The sequence below is a fragment of the Notamacropus eugenii genome, chromosome 3 (assembly GCF_028372415.1).
Source record: "Notamacropus eugenii isolate mMacEug1 chromosome 3, mMacEug1.pri_v2, whole genome shotgun sequence".
Taxonomy (NCBI): Eukaryota; Metazoa; Chordata; class Mammalia; order Diprotodontia; family Macropodidae; genus Notamacropus; species Notamacropus eugenii.
Window position 1 is genome coordinate 135,019,553 of NC_092874.1, and position 20,444 is coordinate 135,039,996.

The 20,444-nt window shown below is 36.0% G+C and overlaps 1 protein-coding gene across 2 annotated transcripts in view; it reads left to right on the top strand.

Annotated features, from left to right (window-relative positions):
* Positions 1-20,444, top strand: part of CTTNBP2 (cortactin binding protein 2) — a 191,432-nt gene that overhangs the window by 51,040 nt on the left and 119,948 nt on the right. For both annotated transcript variants that reach the window (XM_072652951.1, XM_072652952.1), the window contains exon 3: positions 15,720-15,941. In XM_072652951.1, the coding sequence (XP_072509052.1) occupies positions 15,720-15,941 (222 nt within the window). The remainder of the gene's footprint in view (positions 1-15,719; positions 15,942-20,444) is intronic.

Below are 20,444 nucleotides of genomic sequence, written 5' to 3' on the forward strand. Positions count from 1 at the left end.
ATAAATAGAATTTTTAATTCTAGAAGGGCCAGGCACTTTAATTGATGCAAAAAATACCATAATTTTACTTTGAAATAAAATTTTTTTATCCTATAATCTTTGTTTTATGGATAAAAAAAGAAAATACACTTCATCAATTGACTTTCTGGTATTATTAAATTATGGTCCTTTAAGTAAAATAAGAAATGCTTTTGTTTTCTAAGAGGTAGCACCTGTTAGAAGCTTTTGGCTTGACATTTCATCAAAAGGAGTAATTTAAGAGTGTCATCAGTGAAATCAAACCACCTTTTCTCCTCAAACCCTCTTATTCAAATAGGCAGGTAGTGGAGAAGTAGTGGACAACATTATTGGAAAAAGTATTCCCATCAGTCAGATCACACATCCATTGGAGTATTATTTTAAAAGATTTTACGTTTTAGAATTAGGTTCATTCCCTGCTCAGTTATTAAATTACTGAGTTCAATAAATGCTAAAGATTTGTTCCTTTATGAAGTCCTGGGATCTGAGATATAGAACAAGAAGGAACCTGCAAGGATGTTAAGGCCAAACTCCCGCATTTTAGGTCTGAGGAAACTTATGATCTACAAATGTTAAGTAATTTGCTCAGGAGTACACAGCTAGTGTCAAAGGCAGAAATTTGAAATCCAGTCTTCCTTCCTCCAACCTAATATTATGCTACGCTATCTAGTTGCTTCTAAGTAATTTTCATTGATTTATTTTGACAAAAATAATTCTCTGTGAGAAGTTTTGTGGTAGATTGCCAGATTGCCAAAGGGTTGACCATCATGTAATTGTTTTGGGGTACAGTAATTCACAAAGGCATATACTAAAGTATGGGGGGTGGTTGTAGTCTTTGTCAGTGGAGTGACTACCCACATGAATGAAACAATATTATGTCCCGAAAAAATAGTATGTTCCTTGTTGGTTGTTGTCCTTGGTTCTCAAAGAGGACCAAAATGACATCACCATGATAAAGTCAAGTTTCAGTGTGTCCGACTGTGACTGATCAGAGCAATACGAGCTCAGAATGCTCTACCACAGATAGGGCACAGATAGTCCATGTGAACATAAATAAACAAACAAAATTTGCGCATCCTGTGCTTCCTTTGTGCTGTTTCAATTCTGCTTTGATTGTAGAGCACAGCACCCTTTCTGACGTGGACACACTCGTAACAAGTACCTCTATAGTATCATATTCGTATGGATTCATAAGATGTAATGAAGAATTATAATAGACTTATGTCCATCACATTTTGATAGGTATTTAGACCATTAAAAGTTTATTTGTCTCTCTGCTGTGTACCTAACACTATGTTGGTCTCTCTGGAAAGTTATATAGGAATTAGGAGGATCTGTTCTTGTCCCTCAGGGGTTTGTGGTAAGGTGGAAGAGAGTGAATAAATATGCTTCTTGCAAGATTTAATTATTAGCCTCTCTACTTACGCTCTTGCCTCCCTTTTCACCTTTTTTTTTTGCGTTGTCTGTCAGCTACTCCAGTACAAGGACAGTCTCTTTTTTGTATGTATATCACCTGCACTTTAGCACAATGCCTGGCACATAGTGGGCACTTAATAAATGTTTGCTGATTTGGATCTATTTACATCTATATACACTCATACAGAGCATTAGTGTCAAATACATTCCCTTAAACATGTTAAGTAATGAGGAAATGTTGATATTGAAAGATACTGACGCTGAAGAGAGCTACAGAGAAATGTTTGAAATGAAGAAAAGAGAAGTTATGTACGTGCATGGGTCAATATTGATTTGGTCTGGAAGGGTTTCATGAAGAAGGTACATGTACCATCTATATTGACTAAGTTGTTACTGACTTCAGAGCTGATTCAAGGAAAGTGCTACATTCCTAGAGCAGTTCCTTATTGTAAACTGTATTCGGATGTTCTTTGTAGTGCATTGTTTTTAAGTTCTAGGCTTTTATGAGAGTAAAAGTCTGTTCTTATATAAATACATACCGCACCAAGAACAGCCTCATTCTTTTCCAAAAAAACTCTTAAACTTTGTATCTTATAGAATTCACCCATTCATTGTTAAGTACCGTTCATTCAAAAGAAAGTCATTTTATCACTGTCATCTCACTTCTGGGTAATATGATAGTATTTATGGTTTTTTGAAAAGATAGGTCTGGCGCAGTGCTCTGCACATAGGTGACTTTCAGTAAATGCTGAATTGAATTTGTTAAATAACAATAAAATGCCTGATAGGAACACCAACATTTTAATGGTTGGGGTCCATTGCTGGTACAAAAAAGAGCTTTGTGAAAGTAAATTCAAGGAGCCAATTGGTGCCAAAGACAATCTTTTCTTTTACTTGGGGCATTTAAAAGGAAAGCCATGTAATAAAAACAGAAATACTAAATGAAACATGGAGGAAGAGAAGGGGCAACAAAGAAATAGCTTTAGGGTGGTCTTCATCCCTAAAATGAGAGAGCAGCTACTACCTCCAAAACTAGAACCATCAACTGACATTTCCACCTTAAGGCAACTCATTTACCTCCCACATATTGGTACCTGAACTGAGATTTCAAAAGAAGAGTTAAGGAAGGGAAGCCACTAGGGATATAGCCAGGGAGTCTTGAGCACAGGACCTTTGTGTGAGAAAAGGAAATTCATGATGGTGTTTTGACTTTTACTAGGACTTCCAGACCAGTCATCATTCCATGTATCAGTGTAGCTCCAGGATCAGGGCATTTTATGAGAGAGACAATTCATTTCCCACTCATGACTTCATGTAGGTATCAGTCACCTAGGAAACTGTAAATTTTTGACTTGAATGGTTCCAAGGATGGAAGATTCCAGAAAAGGAGAGTTTCTGAAAAGGGACAGCAGAAAGGGGTACCCAGCAGAAGAAGATGAGGCTGGATATAGGTGGATTGTTGGACAGAGAAAGATTAGATCATAAAAAGCAGAGCTATTGGTTTTTTCCCAGACTATATACAACAGGAGGAACATGTTTTTCCCTATGTCAATGTAATGTCAAATCACTCTGTATCTTTTCTAGTGATATATTATAGTGCCTGTCTGTCATAAGTAACTCTTAGAATTGTGAATATCAGAAAAATTGAGGCATTTATGCATGGTACAGTTGAAAGAACACTGATCAGTATTGTTCCACAGGATAATTACATAATATGAATTTGGTTCGAAGTTCTTAAATGTAATTTATATATGTATGCATATATATATACATATATATACTATGTAACATGACATGTATGTTTATACATTAGTCATACACTTTTCTCAATCAGCTCTTATTGAATACTACCAAAAACTTTGCAAATGTTACTGGAAATATAGAATACATTAAAAACTTAAAGACTTACAGAAATGAAACACACAGACCACAATTATAAAAAATTTCAAACCAATATGGAAGTGAATATAAATTAATATCCAAGTTGACTATAAGTATAAAGGATTGGGAAGGCTTTTTGGAAAAGATAGTTTAAATGGAGTTTTAAAGAAAGAAAGGCAAATGTATTGAGAGAGGGAATGGCAAAAGATAAGAAAGATGATATCTTATTCCTCATGATAGGCTGATTATTTTAATGGGAATAGGGTTGTTTTATAATAATTTTTCAAAGCTTTGGTACATGTAACCATTTAATAAGATTTAAAATTATTTTAAATTGTAGTGAGATTGAAATGTCACCTATTAAGGATATGTCTGCTTATGTGCTATTTTATAAAAAAAAATGAAGTCAAGTTTTCTTTCTGGTGCTATTTTTTATAGGTTTTATTTTATCACAGGCTTCACTTAAGAAGATACAAGCTAAGAGACACAAGAAAACAATCCTTTCGTACTTGGAGCAGTAGTGTTTGGGGATTTATTGATTTATTTCACAATGTGGGTGTGTTAATTGTGGGCACCTATTCAGATCAAAGATAGCATCTATTAACTGGAGAATATAATAAAGGCAAGAAAGCCCTGTTGGAAAGAATGTTGGTGGCATCTAGCTAATGGTAATAGCTTTAGGAAAAACTTAGCCTCGTTTTTGTTATCATTTTGCAACTTCTCTGGGAAAATCATTTGAACGTCTAATTTAATCTTATGGTAGTTATCTTTTCCAGTTCAAAGAAGCTTGGAGCTAAGGAGAACAGAATGGGAATACTTACATTTTTGCAAATACTCTTATTCCATCAAACTTGGGAGAGAGGTTTGACATAGAAAGGGCTTCATTAAATTGTTTGTTTTTCCTCCCTAAGTTAGCAAATTGTTTCTCTAAAATTTGAATTTTTCAGTGAAATTTAGTTTGTTTTTGATAGTGAGAATATTGATGACTACAGTAGTTGTGTCTGTCTGACTGTATGTTTGCCTTTCTGAGCTAAAGTAAAATTATTCCGTAGAAGGTACATAAGTTACTTTACTCCAGATTAGACAGAATGGGTAAAATGGCCATGTGTCAGTCCCTAGTCATCATTGCTGCTTATCAGCAGGATGTTGTAACAGAGTGATCCTTCTTAGGGCTGTTTTAGAATTTGTGCAGGTTATTGTATGACCAGGCAGTGAAGTGGTACAGTAGATAGAGCACTGGGCCTGACATAAGGAAGACCTGAGTTCAAATTGACCTCTGACGTTTATTAGCTATGTGATCTTGGCCAAGTTACTTTACCTGTGTTTGCTTCAGTTTCCTCCATTGTCAAGTAAAGATAACAGTAACACCTACCTCCCAGATTATGAGGGTCAAATGAAATGAATGTTTACAAAATTCTTAGTATAGTACCTGGCATATTGTAAGCAGTATATAAATGCTAGCTTTGCTGTTTTTTATTGTTAGGGATAAATCTGATGGTATGGGAAGGGAAATTGAGTGGCACAGAGACCTCAAGAATTTCTTTCTTCATATTCTTCAGTTACAGACCAGGACAGTTTGTTAAATACTTGGAAACAAAAGCTTGAAAACAACCACCCTAGCTAGACCTTTCTATTCTTTGAGGGATCTGCGAGTAGGGTTCCCTTCTTCTTGATCCTTGTGCTGGAAAAGTATATGACTCCATTTCATTCCATTTCATCAGTTTACATTTTTACATCCAGGAGAATCATTTAATAATCACAGATTATCAGTGTCTAGGAAAATTAGTAATCTTTTCAAAACATCTGTTTATGGATCTTATTTCTTAAGAGGACAGCCTTTTACATTCTAAAAATGTCTTCATTCATCCATTCCCCACTCCCTACCCCCATCTACCTCCATCCTGCTATGCCCATTCTTGCCATGTTAATCAGAATGTAGAGCTCTAATGCTGTCATTCTACTGTTCAGAAATCTTCAGTTCATTCTCCATCACATGCTGAATAAAGTTCAGCTTCTTTAACTTAGCTTTCAAAGTTCTCCACCATCTAACTGCCAACTAGTTCTTCACTCTTGCTTGAAATACCTCTTCCATACTTGATGTGCTACCCAAACTCAACTGTTTGCTGCTACCCAAGCATTCTTATGGTCTCCTACTACTATGCCTTTGCTCTCATTATTCCTTATGCCAGGAAGGAAGCCCCATGTCCTTATTTTCATTTATTGGCAACCATTCTTCAAGGCCTGACTTAAATGCTGCCTTCTCTGTTAAGTTTTCCTTGATCCCATCTCTCCTAGCTGATTTCATAGTTCACTATTTTTCTCTTACAAACATCTATTCTAATTGTTATTGGATTACTTACGCCCCATCCCTGACGCATATTGGCTGTGACATGTTGGCCACATCAATTAATTTGTCAATGTTCTAGGCACCTCTCTGAGACTACAAATGGCAGTGAATATGTAAACCTGCAGTAGCATCAGGAGCTTCTTAATTCTGGAGTTTCCTATACAAATGAAAACAGAGACCCAGTCCCTATCCCTGCTAATTTTGTGTGTCTTTCTGTCATCTGAATCTTATCATCTACCCCTTGAAGATAGGGATTGTATTCTACTTATTTTTATATCTTTCCTAGCCCCTACATAAGTCTATTGCACACAGTAGGCATTCAAATATTTAATGAATGAATATGAAGTGAGATCAGAGCTTCATTCAAGAAATGCTTGAAAAATGAAGATTAACACAATTAAAATAAGTAACTGGAGCAAATTCTATTTTAGGTAAGCTAAGAAAACTCAGGAGTAGAAATTGTGATCTTAGATAAAGCAACATTAAAAATGACATGAATAAAAGAAATAAACATGGAAACTATAGTATACCTAAAAACACCATGCAAAATGAAAATCACTATTTAACATATATGTATTTGATGTCAGAATTGAAATACAGGAAAAGTTGATCAGATTACTAGGGAAAACAACTAAGAATCCATAAGAGTAGCAGGTTTTAGTGTAACCTTTTTAGACCTGGAGTGGGAGGCAAAGGGGGGCGAGGGGGATAAGAAAATCTGCTAAGATAAATAACAACGAAATTTAGAACCTGAATAGAATTTTAGAAAAATTAGATATAATGGATTCCAGGCAATTATGGGAATTGGAACAAAAAGAAATATACACAATTCTCGACTATAAGTGACACCTTGACAGAAATTCACCATGTTTTGGGACATAGAAAAGATCTCAAACAAATATAGAAAAGCAGAAATATTGAAGTATTACCGATCATAATGTAATAAAAATTATAATCAACAAGGGGCCTTTGATGATAGGATTAAAGTCAATTGGAAATGAATTAATTTAATCCTAAAGAATTTGTGAGTCAAAGAAAAATCATAGAAACAGTATATAAAGTAATAAAATTAATTACAAAAATCAGCCTAAACTTTTGACATGCAGTGTAAACAGTCACTGGGGGAAGATTTATATATCTAAATGCTTTCATCAGAGAGAGAGAAGAGATCAATGAATTGTGCACACAATCAAAAAAGCTGAGAGATGGGGAACCTGCAGCCTTAAGGCCACTTGTGGCCTTCTAGGTCCTTGGGTATGGCCTTTTGACTGAGTCCAACTTTTACAGAACAAATCCTTTTATTAAGGGAATTTGTTCTGTGCAGTTTGGATTCAGTCAAAGTGCCACACTTGAGGACCTAGAGGGCCCCCTCCCGCCACCTAGAGAGATAGCAAATCAGAAAATACTAAATTACAACTTCTGAAAATCAAAGAGTTAACAAAATTGAAAGAAAAAAGAATTGATAAATAAAACTATGAGCTTTTAAAAAATAGTATGATTTTTAGAAAAGAGAAGAAAAATTGTATCAAAATTGAGGGAAAAAAGAATTCACTATTGAAGAAGTAAAGGTTCTCAGAAACTATATTGCTAAATTATACGCAAACAAAAATTATCACTTTAGTGAGTTATGAATATTTACAAAAATATTAATAGAAGTAAACAACTCAACTTTAGTAAAAGAAATTAAATAGGCCATAAATGAATTGCTAAGAAAAAAAACCCCACAGGACCAGATGGATTTAAAAGTGAATTCTATTATTCAAAGAACAGTTAATTCCAATATTACATAAAAATTGCAATGACAGGAAAATAAGGGATACTTCCAAACACCTTCAATAATACAAATATGATTTTGATGCCCAAGCCAGGGAGAAACAAAGCAGAGAAAGAAAACTAAAGACTAATATCCCTTATGAATTTCAACATAAAACATTATATAATATAATAAAATATAAACATAGAGGCTATAACAATATATTAGAAAGATTTCACTTAACAACCAGTTTTGGTTCTATGTCGAGATGAAAGATTGGTTTAATTTAAGTAAGACTAAATATACAGTGTTCTCTAATAATAACAAAAATAATAAAGACCACATGATTCTCTTAGTAGATGCTGAAAAGCTCTTGACAAAATTCAGTATTTATTTCTATTCAAAAAGAAATTCTTTTTAAACATTAAAAATCACAGGACTCAATAGACCTTTGCTTACTATAGTAAATAGTTTCTAAAACCATAAAGCAACCCTGTGAGGCAACAGTGCAAGTATTTTAAATCTTCATTTTCCTGGGTTGTGAAGAAAGCATTATTTTATAAAATTCAAAGCACTCTTTAAATGTGACTGAATTCTTAGATCCTTAGAAAAAATCTGTGGGATACAACAAAAAGACAATTCACTGGATTTAGAGATAGAGGTGACTGTTCAGTTGTTTGGGTCATGGCCATACCCAAGGACCTACAAGGCCACATGTGGCCTCAAGGCTGCAGGTTCCCCATCCCTGATATAGGCTTTTTTTGGTTTTGTGCCCAATTCATTGATGTCTGACTGTCTGTCTGTCTGTCTCTCTCTCTCTCTCTCTCCCTCCTTCCCCCTCTCCCTCTCCCTCTTCCTCTTCCTTTCCCTCTTCCTCTTCCTCTCCCTGTCTCTGTCTCTATCTCTGTCTGTCTGTCTGTCTGTCTCTCTCCCTCCTTCCCCCTCTCCCTCTCCCTCGTTCTTTCCCTCTTCCTCTCCCTCTCCCTGTCTGTCTCTATCTCTGTCTGTCTGTCTGTCTGTCTGTCTCTCTCCCTCCTTCCCCCTCTCCCTCTCCCTCGTTCTTTCCCTCTTCCTCTCCCTCTCCCTGTCTCTGTCTGTCTGTCTGTCTGTCTGTCTGTCTGTCTCTCTCTCTCTCTCTCTCTCTCTCTCTCTCTCTCTCTCTCTCTCTCTCTCTCTCTCTCTCTCTCTCTCTCTCTCATTTTTAGATATATAGATCTTCCCCTAATGAATGTTTTCCTTGCATGTCAAAAGTTTCAGCATATTGTTGTCTTTATTTTTATTACTTTATATATTGTTTCTATGATTTTTCTTTGACTCACAAATTCTTTAGGATTTGTTTCATTTCCAGTGGATTTTAACCATATATTCAAAAGTCCCTTGTTGATTATAATTTTTATTATAATATTTTAAAAATATTATTTATTTTATTATAATGCTTTTCTTGGCAAAGATACTGAAGCAGTTTGCCATTTCCTTCAGCTGATCTTACACATGAGGAAACTGAGGCAAACAGGGTTAAATGGTTTGCCCAAGGTCACATAGTTTGTCAAAAACTCAGGGTTCAAATCCTGCCCCTTTCTCGTAAATATCTGTGTGATCTTAGGCAAACTATTTACCTTTCTAGAACTCAGTTTCCTCATCTGTAAAATACAAGTTAACCTGAATTTACCTCTATGATCCCTTCTAATAATATAATAATAATTTACCTCCTTAATCCCATTTAAACTATGATCCTGTGTGATATGGCTACAAATATCAACGCAGTGCTTTTAAGGTTTTGCAAAATCCTTTAATTTATCATCATCTCATCAAATGAGATCAAGGGACATGTTCAAGATTACTCAGCCAGCTGTTCTTGCTTTTAGCCTCTTTTTCTGAGAAAATAAAACGTTTGTTGAATGTAATACAGGCAGTCAGACTAGATACCTGATAGAATGAATGGCCCACATTTCTTAGTAAAAATTGGATGATTAATCTCAAGAAGAGTTCCACTTTTTGTGTCCAGTATCTGAATGTCCCCCAGCCTTCATATATAGCTCTTGGTATAAACTTCATTTATTTCTGACATGCAAATTACTGCTTGCCGACTGCCTAAGTATTTCCTGGGGGTGCAGAGGGAGTGACCTTGGGGGAGACTGGAACTTCCCACTGTTAGAAGGGAGGACACCCTTTTTTGACCTACCTTCTACTGCACCGCCCTTTGGGTGGGGGCCTGCACATCAAAGGGTCTGTGGCCAAGCAGGTTTAAGCACTGGCACGCCCTTTCATTTCTGTCATCCCAGCTTTGAATCCTAAGCATACAAAAGAGGTTTTGAAATATGCATGTGGGAGGGAAGGCTGGGTGTTCTTTTTCATTCCCTTGGCAGTAGTAAAAATTAACTAAAAATATAGAGAAAATCCAGGAATCTCTAAATTCCCATCAAGATTGTCCTGAAAACTGGTAAACTCATGGGGTTAGTGCTTCTCTCTTGGGTGATGATAATCTCATTTCCTCTCATGCCCTCCCACTCTTGTTCCCTCCAACTCTTGCTCATCCTGTCCTCTTCTGTCATTCCTTTTGTTATTGTTGCTTTTAATCACAGAATTGACAAGATGTAAACAAATAGATGCATTTAGTGTGTGTGTGTGTGTGTGTGTATCCACGTATGCATACTCACACATGCACATGTGCCCTATGATAGGAATATTAGGTAAAAACAAAATGCTATGAGAGCTTGGGACTGGGATCCTATGGGCTCCTCAAAGACTTCTTGGGTGGGTGGGGGGAATGGCATTGAACTTGAACCCTTTAGGACAAGTAAGATTTCAGCAGGAAGAGATAAAGGAAGGACTTTCTAAGCCTAGAGAATGGCTTGAACAAAGACAGGTGGCAAAATATGGGACAGATTAGGGTGTACTGTGTATTTTGATATGATTTGACTGACTTGGTGTCAAGAGATTATGAGGTTTGCTACTGGCCAAGATCTCAGTGTCTGAGTTCGTTAATCTCTGTCTCCTCACAATTGAAAGGAGTTGTAATCCCAGAGATTGGTCCATGTTAAATGAATTTGGTAATAGGGTGCATAGAGCATTGACCTTGGACTCAGGTTTAACTGTGTTCAAATTTGTCCTCAGAAACTCACAAGCTGGAAGCCACTTTAACCTCTGTTTGCCTCAGTTTCCTCATCTAAATAATGTGAATAATAAAGGCGCCTACCTCAGAGGATTGCTGTGAGGATCAAGTGAGATATTTGTGAAATGCTTCTGAGACCCTTAAAGGAACACGTAGTTATTATTATCGTGGTTATAAGTGCTTCTGTCCTTAGCAGTCTTCTGTAGTCCATGTGTTCTCTATTTTACTACCTTTTACTTGTCATAAGTCCGACATTGTTTAGGGAAATCGTTTCATTTTTAACACTTTTTGTTGGATGAAGAGTCAAGGGGAAAGAACTGTCTGCATTTGTCTGATAAAGTTAGGTCGAAACAATGTTAACGAAGGTAAAATTATAAAGAAAATCAAATAGTACACCCAAGGGCATGACAAGACCAAATGATTCCTCTCCCCTTTTCTAAAATTTGTAGCTCTATGAATTAGACTCAGTGAAATCACTTTTTAAAAAAATCTGTTCAATTCATTAGTAATATCTGGAATATTGCATCATTTCTGGCTTACAGATTATCTTCATAGGGACATAATCGCATTCTAAAATGCTGTCATTTTATTATGATAACTTTCCCTTCATTTCACAAGAGAAATTCACATCAATTTTATGTTTGTGTATTTTAAAGGAGGTTTTGTGTATGGATGGAATTATGTGCTAGCATATACTTTTGAGCTTTTGCCTTTAGGGAGAATTACATAATAGAAAATTGAGTATAAAGGGTTGTTTTTAATCATATTATTTTAATAGCAATAATTGCTCTCCCAACCTGTCCAAATAGTTTTATTAAATAAAAACAATTTAAAAACCAAAGTCTAGAACTCAGCCTCTTTGAAAATCCTTTCATATGAGTGAATAATTTCCATGTACAGTGTGTGAAGTCCTATAACAGGTCTTTATAAGGCCATTTATTGTGATGAAAATCCCCTTTTTAATAAATAGATACAGTGAGAAACATATATGGTTACCTCAAAGAACCTATCTTTATAATAATTAAAATAAAAGAACTCTCCTTCATAATGGCTTGTTTTCCTTAATGGATATTTCATCTTCAACCCTCTTCTAGTTCATGAATCAAGAAGTTATCTGTGATTTCATTTATCTGCTTCCTTAGGGAATATCTTCTTTGTGTTCAAGATGGTTATTTCTCAGCATTAATAACTCATTTTGTTTGAGACAAATGAACTCATAAATATCAAATTAGAGACATAGAGCATTCATTTACTATGTGCCAGGCACTGTACCGAGTGCTGAGGAAAGAAATATAAGAAAAAAAAAACCCAGTCTCTGCTCTCAAGGAACTTACATTTTAATGGAGGAAAACAACAAGCAAAGGGGAACTGACAAATGGCAAGGAGAAGTATGGAGAATTGTCTTGAATGAGGAGAAGCATATCTGAGATCCTTTCTGAAGTCGTGGTCTGGAAGAGTGAGTCATCAATCAGTTTAGCTGAGTCTCAGGCAAAAGGTTCCTCCAGAGTGATAATGCAGTGGGTATAAAGGAATAAAAAAAGTCCAGAGAGGGGGTTGAGGCAATGAAATTAATGTCCTTATTAAAAATATCCTATATTATTGGATAGAAACCCTCTAGAAAGATGACAGATGAAATTGTTGAAAATACCTTATTTTAGAATACAATATGCAGTTCATTGAGGTCAAGTGGTTTGGATACCATGTCAAAGTTTTAGATGCTTAGTTGCCCCAAAATGAACCTTTTGAATAAGTAATGACTTGAAGAAAAAAAATAAAATAAGTCCCTGTTTACATTTTATAGAGAAATCTAGTTAGAAACACCAAGAAAGAGTGTAGAGAGACAAAAGAATACGGGCTTGGACAGAGCCTTGGGAGATGCTCACCCTTAATTGATAGAAGAGGAGAATGCTAAGGAGGATACTGAGAAAGAATGGTTGGACAGATAAAAAGAGAACTAGGAAAAGAATAGTGTTATGGAACCCAGAGAAGGAAAGTGCTTCCAGTGACTGTGTTGAAAGCTAAAAAGTAGTAAAATTAAATTAGAACTGTGAAAAAACCATTGGATTTAGCAGCTAAAAAATTATTCATAATCTTGGAGAGAGCAATTTCACTTGAGCGATGGTACCAGAAGTCAGTTTGCTGGGGAATGAGAAGTGGGAGATGAGATAAATCTTTTGTTAATCACTATGTGCCAGATTGTGCTAAATGTTGGGAATACAGATATAAGCAAACAAAACAGTTCTTGCCCTCAAGGAGCTTCCATTTTAATGGGGGAAAAAACAGCACAAAAAGAGAGTGGTTGAAAGGAGGAGAAGGATGTCTGTGTGGGAGGTATGATAAGACTACAGGAAATATCATGGAGGCATGATTCCTGGCAGAAACAGAAAAGCTTCTAGGTAACAGTTACCATATTATTCCTTTCATAGTGGGGAGAAGCCAAGAGTGAAGCCAGTCTCCGTTGGGATGGAAATGAAAGCAAAGAGTATAGACAACCTAGCAAAAGATTTGACTCTGAAAAGGAGAAGAGATATAGGATGATAGCTTAAAGGAACAGCAAGATCAAATAGAAGCATTTAAAGGAAGAGGGAGAGCTGGGTGTTTTGGGTAAGCAACAGACAAAGGAGCTGGTGGACAAAGACTCTAGATGAGAGAAGTGAGGATGGTTATTTCATAGGAGTAAAAACAAAGTGCAACAATAATTACATGAAGATTATATGGTATGAAAAAAATTATTAGCTCTTCAGTAGAATGTGAGTTCATAAGATATATGTGTTTTATGTATGCCTGTCTTTATATCGGAACAACAAATATTTTAATCAGTGAATTCGTCAGTTTTTGCATACTGCACGTTTCTAATTATTTTGTGAACTCTGAAACATAAAGTAGCTTATTTTAGTTATGTTAATACGCCACACTGGAAAATATGTTGTTGGTTGTCAGTAGACATCTATGATAATTAAGGTCAGAGGATTTGAGAATGCGAGGGCTTTTAACTCAACTGATTCATCCTTTTAAAGTCAGCAGAATTTGTCTCTCATTTTTGTTATACAGTTGATAATAGTTAAAGAAAAAGGTATTGGATTTTCCTGTTTGATGTATGGAATGTGAAAGTGGCTAATTATTGGCTTTCTGATCTTGGCTTAAAAATGGAAGTATAATTTGTTCAGTACAAATGCTAATTAAATGCCCAATATATCTTCACAACACCTATTATTTAACAACGAAAAAACTTGGGGTTTTTGTTTGGTTTTGGAGTAGTTTTTCTACTAGACATGACAACATAACATTTACATTTTTATACATGGAATTGGATTTACTTCTGTAGTTAGATCCTGATGAGTGGGAATAATGAATCCTGTCAAGTGTTCCTGTTACTCAAATTTGAGATGCAGATTTCCATTGGACTAGAACAAATTACCCTATTGTATGTAATTATAACATCAAATAATGCAGCCACTTCATAGGACTAATTCTTCACCCTCACTGATGCCTAATTTTATAGAATTGGACCATGAAAATCTTGGTAATATTTAATTCTATTCCTACCCTTATCAGCTAATCTCTTGTTGTTGTTCAGTGGTTTCAGTCATTTCTGATTCTTCATGATCCCTTCATGACACCGTTTGGGGTTTTCTTGGCAAAGATACTGGAGTGGTTTGCCATTTCCTTCTCCAAGTCATTTTACAGATATGGAAACTGAAGCAAACAGGGTCACAGAGCGATTCAGTGTCTGAGACCGGATTTGAACTCACAAAGATGAGTCTTCCTGACTTTAGTCCTTGCACTCTATCCATTGTACCACCTAGCTGCTAATCTCTAATTTACATTTTATGCAGTAACTGTTCTGGACTAACTACAGAAGATTGCATTTGCTGCTTATTGAATGAGCATGAAATGGATTTCGACTCTGATAGCTTTCCACCTTTCAAGTCAGACAGAGATTGGGTTCCTTTAATTTAGAGAACTTTGTCCCAGAATCTTGACATTCTTGGAAGTACTGACCTGGTGAATATGAATAGTGTGGTTTCCCATCATAAAGCATATTTTTATAAAGATCTTTCTTTGGAAAAATGAAAATGCTTGGAATTTCTGACTGGGTTTATTTCGTAAAAGTAAAAGTCATTGTAGACATTTTATTTTGAACTTTGTTTAAATTGTCTTAGAAAACTTCAAAGTATTCTCAAATAATTATTTGTCTTTGTGTAATGAGTATGCACCTCATTTTGCTTTGCAATTCATGTATTTTTAGTTTTACTTTCCTATTAATTTCAAAAAAATATTTGCTTTAAAAAGTCCTTTATAAGCCTCAATATTTAAATAGGTATTTTTTTCATTATTAGGGCAGCAATAATTTTTGCCTTTCTTTGTGTCTTCATGCTTATCGCAGTGCCTGACATATAGCAAGCATTTAAGAAATGCTCATCAGTTGGGATTAGAGTATCCTCTTCAAGGAGTACTAAAGGGTTATGAAAAAACAAGGCATCCAGGCAGAAGGAAAATGTTGTTATACAATTTAAATAATGATTTTTTAAAATAAATAAAACTCAAGGACAGAATAAGTAAGGTAATACCCCAAATCCTCAGCACCTAATATAACATTTCTCTTAGTTTCCCTCTGGGGTAATTCACAATTGATATTAAGAGCTATTAAGGGGTCCTGAACTTGGCTCTTTGAGTTACCGCATTTTCCAGGAACATGGACCCAGAGCATGCAGGAAGCCTTGAATGTGTCAAGGACGAAACCCACGGACACTACTAACAGCATTCATTTTGAATAGCATTGGGAGGTGGGAAAGGGAAGTCACCAATAGTCTTTTTGTTATGGTTTATTTTATTTTATTTTTTTACACTGATTACTGGCCATTTATTGTACTGGATATGAGGAAAACTGGAATCTACTCCACGTGCTGCCATTATTAACAAGCTGTTTGACCCTAATTCACAAATATCCTGAACCCCGGTTTTCTCCACCGTGACATGAGAGAGCTATGTCCCTTCCAGCTCTCACATCCATTAACTCTGTTTTCTTACTACTATGCAGGATTTTTTTAAAAAATTAATTAATTTGTTTGTTTTCAGTTTCCTACAATTACTTCCATAAATCTCAGATTTTCTCTCCCTCCCACCCCCCTTGTTAATGATGTTTAACAGAAAACAAGTGGTATAGTAAGTTGTCGCTGTTTTTCTTTCAGGCACGAAGGAAGGAGGTGTTTATTCAGGAACGATATGGAAGGTTTAACCTAAATGACCCATTCCTGGCTCTGCAGAGGGACTACGAAGCAGGTGCTGGTGATGCAGAGAAGCCAGTTTGTACCAACCCTCTCTCCATTTTGGATGCCGTCATGGCTCATTGCAGGAAAATGCAGGCGAGAATGTCCACACAGCTGGCTGCTGCTGAAAACAGACAAAAGAAGGTACTTTAACTGCTAAGTAACTCTTTAAAAAAATTTTTATTTCTATTTCTCCCCTGCTTCTTAGTCTAAACATTCACTTTCAACTACTGGTTCTCTTGTCTCCATGCAGCTTTCTGGGTCTGCTGAAGCAAACCAAAAGTGGTAGAGATAATAAACTCCAAGTGTTAATACTCCTGAAAGGTAACAGACGATGGTATTGTGTGTCTAGGCAGTGAAAGTAAGAACCGATTAAACAAAACTGAACCCTGTCCTACCATCATTTATGTAGTTCAGATGTAGCATTTGCATTAGGATTGAGCAACCTTCTAGTGGTGTGTTTTGTTTTCAAAACCAATTCTTAAATGATCTCTCTCTGCTCTAGAACATGTATTAGAAACTAGTTTCACATAATATTCATTGGGTTTATTTTCATAAAATGTTACCTAATGACAAAATCCATAATTCACAATGTTTCTAGAATATTTCCATTTTTTAAAATTAGCACATTACAAAAATGCATTTATGAACTGTAATAATATTAAAATAGAATAAACTGATTTAAAAAACTACAGTATGCAAAGCTTTCTTGCAAATATGGAAGACTTGACCCCTGTCTTCTGAAATCCTGCTGCTGATCTGCCATTTGAATGCAACTTCCTGCCTTAGTTGTATTTATTCGTATGGAAGGGAATATGTCATAGGCCAGAGTAAATTCTGTTTTATGCCCAAACACTCCAGTAATATTTAAGGTATAGTACAGCTACTGATAGTTTTTCTTGTGAACTGACAAATACTGGCAGCCAAGACCTTGAAAGTTTCTTGAGAATTATTCATTAAGATCAATTTTTGGTTCCTCCTGGTCTCTTCCCTGAGGTAACTAAAACTGAAAGTAAGCAGGATGTATTTTTAGATAAATGGTAAGAGTGAAATAGAAATCATGGAGACATTTTTGCAAATTCAAATTTCGTGAAATGCCTTTTTTGTACAGAAATTATATAACTGCTGAACTAGTTATATTTGGAGCTGCAGTTCTTTTCCTTACTACTTTCTGTGCCCTGTCTTTCTGATTTAAATAACTTAGCATCATAGTACCTAGTTAGGCTCCTGGACTTACCACACCCACCTGCTATCCTAGTTTTCAGTTCTGGATCCTTCCCATCTCCTGTTTGCTGTATCTATTTCTGTCCCTGCTGTGTTAGGGGACAAATCCAAGAAACATGCTTTCTCATCATGATATGTGGCTGACTGAATGATTACTCATATGAATTACAGTATATGAATGAATGAATAGAAAGCAATTATTAAGTACCTGTAATATACCAAACAGTGTGGTGGTGGTGATGGTATATAAATACAACAATGAAGCAGTCCCTGACCTTAGAACGTGTATATTCTAATAAGGTAAGACAATAAGTATAGGGGAATGGTGATAGAGAAAAGAGTTTGTCTGGGGAGTTTTACAAATGGTGAGTGAAGACGTAGTCAGATGTCTTTTCCTTTTCAGAAGCAATGATGATATTCATTCTATTACTATTCAAAGCAAAAAGTGGAAAAAATGGGGTTGGAGATTTATGTGTGAATAAGAGAGAAGATGACAAGATGTTTAGGTTGGATGGGTGGAATGTGAAATATGGTCTGGGGTAAGCTAGATAAAGTAGGTTGGATGAGTTTATCCTCCTGTAAGACACTGTAGTCCCAGAGAAGAGCACCAAAGCTAAGTGGACTATAGTAATAGGGGAATGATCTAAAGAAGTTTGGTCTGAAGGGTCACTGATTCAAATGGGGAGGAAAGAGGAAAAGTAGCAGTAGGTATTATGGTACCCAAGATGGATCACTGGATGGGAACTGATAAGCACATGAGGATTTGATAGCCTTTCCTTTGTACTTATCACTCTCTGCTATATATTATGATAAGATGAAGATTTATCCTACTTACTTGATTTCTAAGCTACCAGCAGGCAGGTTTGGGTCTTCTTCCATCTCTGTTTCCCTAGCTCCTATATGTCTTGCCCATAGTAGATGTTTAATATTTGCTGAACTGAATAATCGTGACCCATCTCGAATATAGACACTGCTTTGAACCACTACCATTTCTCCATCATTGATTCTCTAGGCTGCAGTTCACCCTAAATGCTTTATAATTGCTTTTAAAGTCATTTCATTTCGTAGCTGATAACTAATTCTTGGAAGAGATAAAGACCATGAGGTGTACCTTCCTCTGGCCTGAAGTCTCTGTATTCTCATCTTCCCTTTCCCACCCCCTTCCCCTTATATCATCCAGTCTTATTTCCCAGGAGCATCACATCAGAACATTTCTTTCATTACCTTCATGGGAACACTCAATAGCTATAACTCTAAAAATGTATCTTCTGCCACCAGAGAAAACTCGTGCCCTACTTCACTTACATTAGTTTTTTCAGACTTATTCCTTTAAGGATATGTCCCTAATTTTGAATGTCTCTTCTTCCTCTCTGCCCTCCATCCCAATCATTTATGACTTCTTTTCACTCCATTTCTTCTCTCCTTTCCTTTCAACAAAGTTATCAGCAATACCTTTCATACTGTTGGTCACTTTTTTCTCTTTTAAATCCTTTTGTGTTTTGGTTTCAAATATATTCATTCTTCTTTCATTTTTGGGTTGTCCTCTTTTTCTCATGATAAACTTGAGTTTCTGTGATTTCATTTTTGAATTCTTTTCTCTCCTGATACACTTGTAGTGGTAGCTCATCTGCTTGCATAGTAGCATGGCATCACCTTCCTGAAGTCCTGGTCCTCTTGGATAATAAAGGACACAACAACAATTTTAGCTCCTGTCTACCCATTTTCTGTACTGATCAGTCACTGTTTATTCTTGTACTTAATATTACTAGACAACATCTCCGCTAACAGCATCATTGGATCATAGACTTAGAACTAGAGGATCTTATTTAAAAGACATGTGTGACACTATACCTTTCAACTTCCCTCAGTCATCACCTCCCTAACTTATCCATTGCTCCCTATGGTTTTTCAACTATTGATTCCTAGTCTTAAATTATTGTCATTTTTGTCTTCCCATTCCCCCCTCCTTCATTACCTGTTCTGTTTTCAATTTCTGACATTTTTGTTCCATAATATTTATGGCACTCCAATAAAGTCCTACTCCAGTGTCCAGTTACAGCATGGAGAGTAACCCTGGCCTCTTAAAGAATATGGCAACAGAACATAAGCTCTAGTAATAAGGAGTCCTACTGAGCTAGCAAAAGCTTCTGGGTTATGAACCCAGTAGTAGATTATACTCAGTGGCCAATCAAGGACAATATTTGATAGAATCAAAGAAGCCAATCCCTTTTTTGTCTTGTAATTCATAAAGACCTTGTATTAGAGTACAGAAGGTGAAGGGAGTACTTACATTGATAAAGTTATGAATTTTTGAAGTGTATAAGTACTTAAGGTATATATTTTTTTACCTTTAATTTCCATACCTGTCACCTAGATTTTCACCAATCTGTGTCCAGATTTGGTGATAGTTTCCTCTTCTCTGCATTATTGTAGTGTTAATAAGCATTTTTATTTTTTAACTTCACTAATGTAAAGGCCTTGCAGTGAGGAGTTTCCTCTACCAAAGCGGATCAGCACTTTCTCTGCAGCTTAAAGTATTAAGGAGAGTTTCCTGGGATACTGAGAGACTAAATGACTTGTCCAGGGATCACCCAATCTGGGATGTGTCAGAGGCAGGACTGGAATGGACTTCAGAACTTGACTGTGTATCCACTACAATCCACCACCTCACTGAAATCTACATAACAAACTAAATCTTGCAATTTTATAAATACAGTATCATGTAAGCCTACTACTAAAGCTGTGAAGTTGGTTCTCTAGATACTATTATCCCATTTTACAGGTGAGTAAAATGAAGCAGAGAACCAGATTTGAATTCATGAAGATGAATCTTTCTGACTCTAGGCCTGCCATTTTATCCACTGCACCACCTAGCTGCACCATGGCTCTCATTTACCCTTCAAATAAGGCAAAAGACCTGTACAGGTAATAGTGAGGTCTGTTCCCTTATCCTGTACTTAAGGAAATGAAAAACAATTTTTTCATCTTGAAAGTATTTTCTCTCTACTGTGTAATTATCAATCTAACAATCTAACATATATAATTCTTGTTAACCTTATAATTATCTGGCTTACTCATTTCTCCTCCAGTTAGGAAAAATGTTCTTCTGGCCTCCTTTTGCTTTCTTTATTAATTAAATCATCCAGTCCATCTTCTCCCTTCAGGCAAATATATAATGGCCAGTTTATAGATGAGCAAAAGTTAAATGACTTGCCTAAGGAAGTTAAATGACTTGCCTAAAGTCTCGCAGATAAAAGTAATGGATTGGTATTGTGTTTTTGCATAGTATCATCTACTCTGCCATACTGCCAAACATGACCTCCGTCCCATCTTCCTGCATATGCTACCTCCCCTCTTCACGAACTGTCATAATAATCGCACTACCATGGCAGACAATCTCTATTCCTCCTAAATATATGTGCA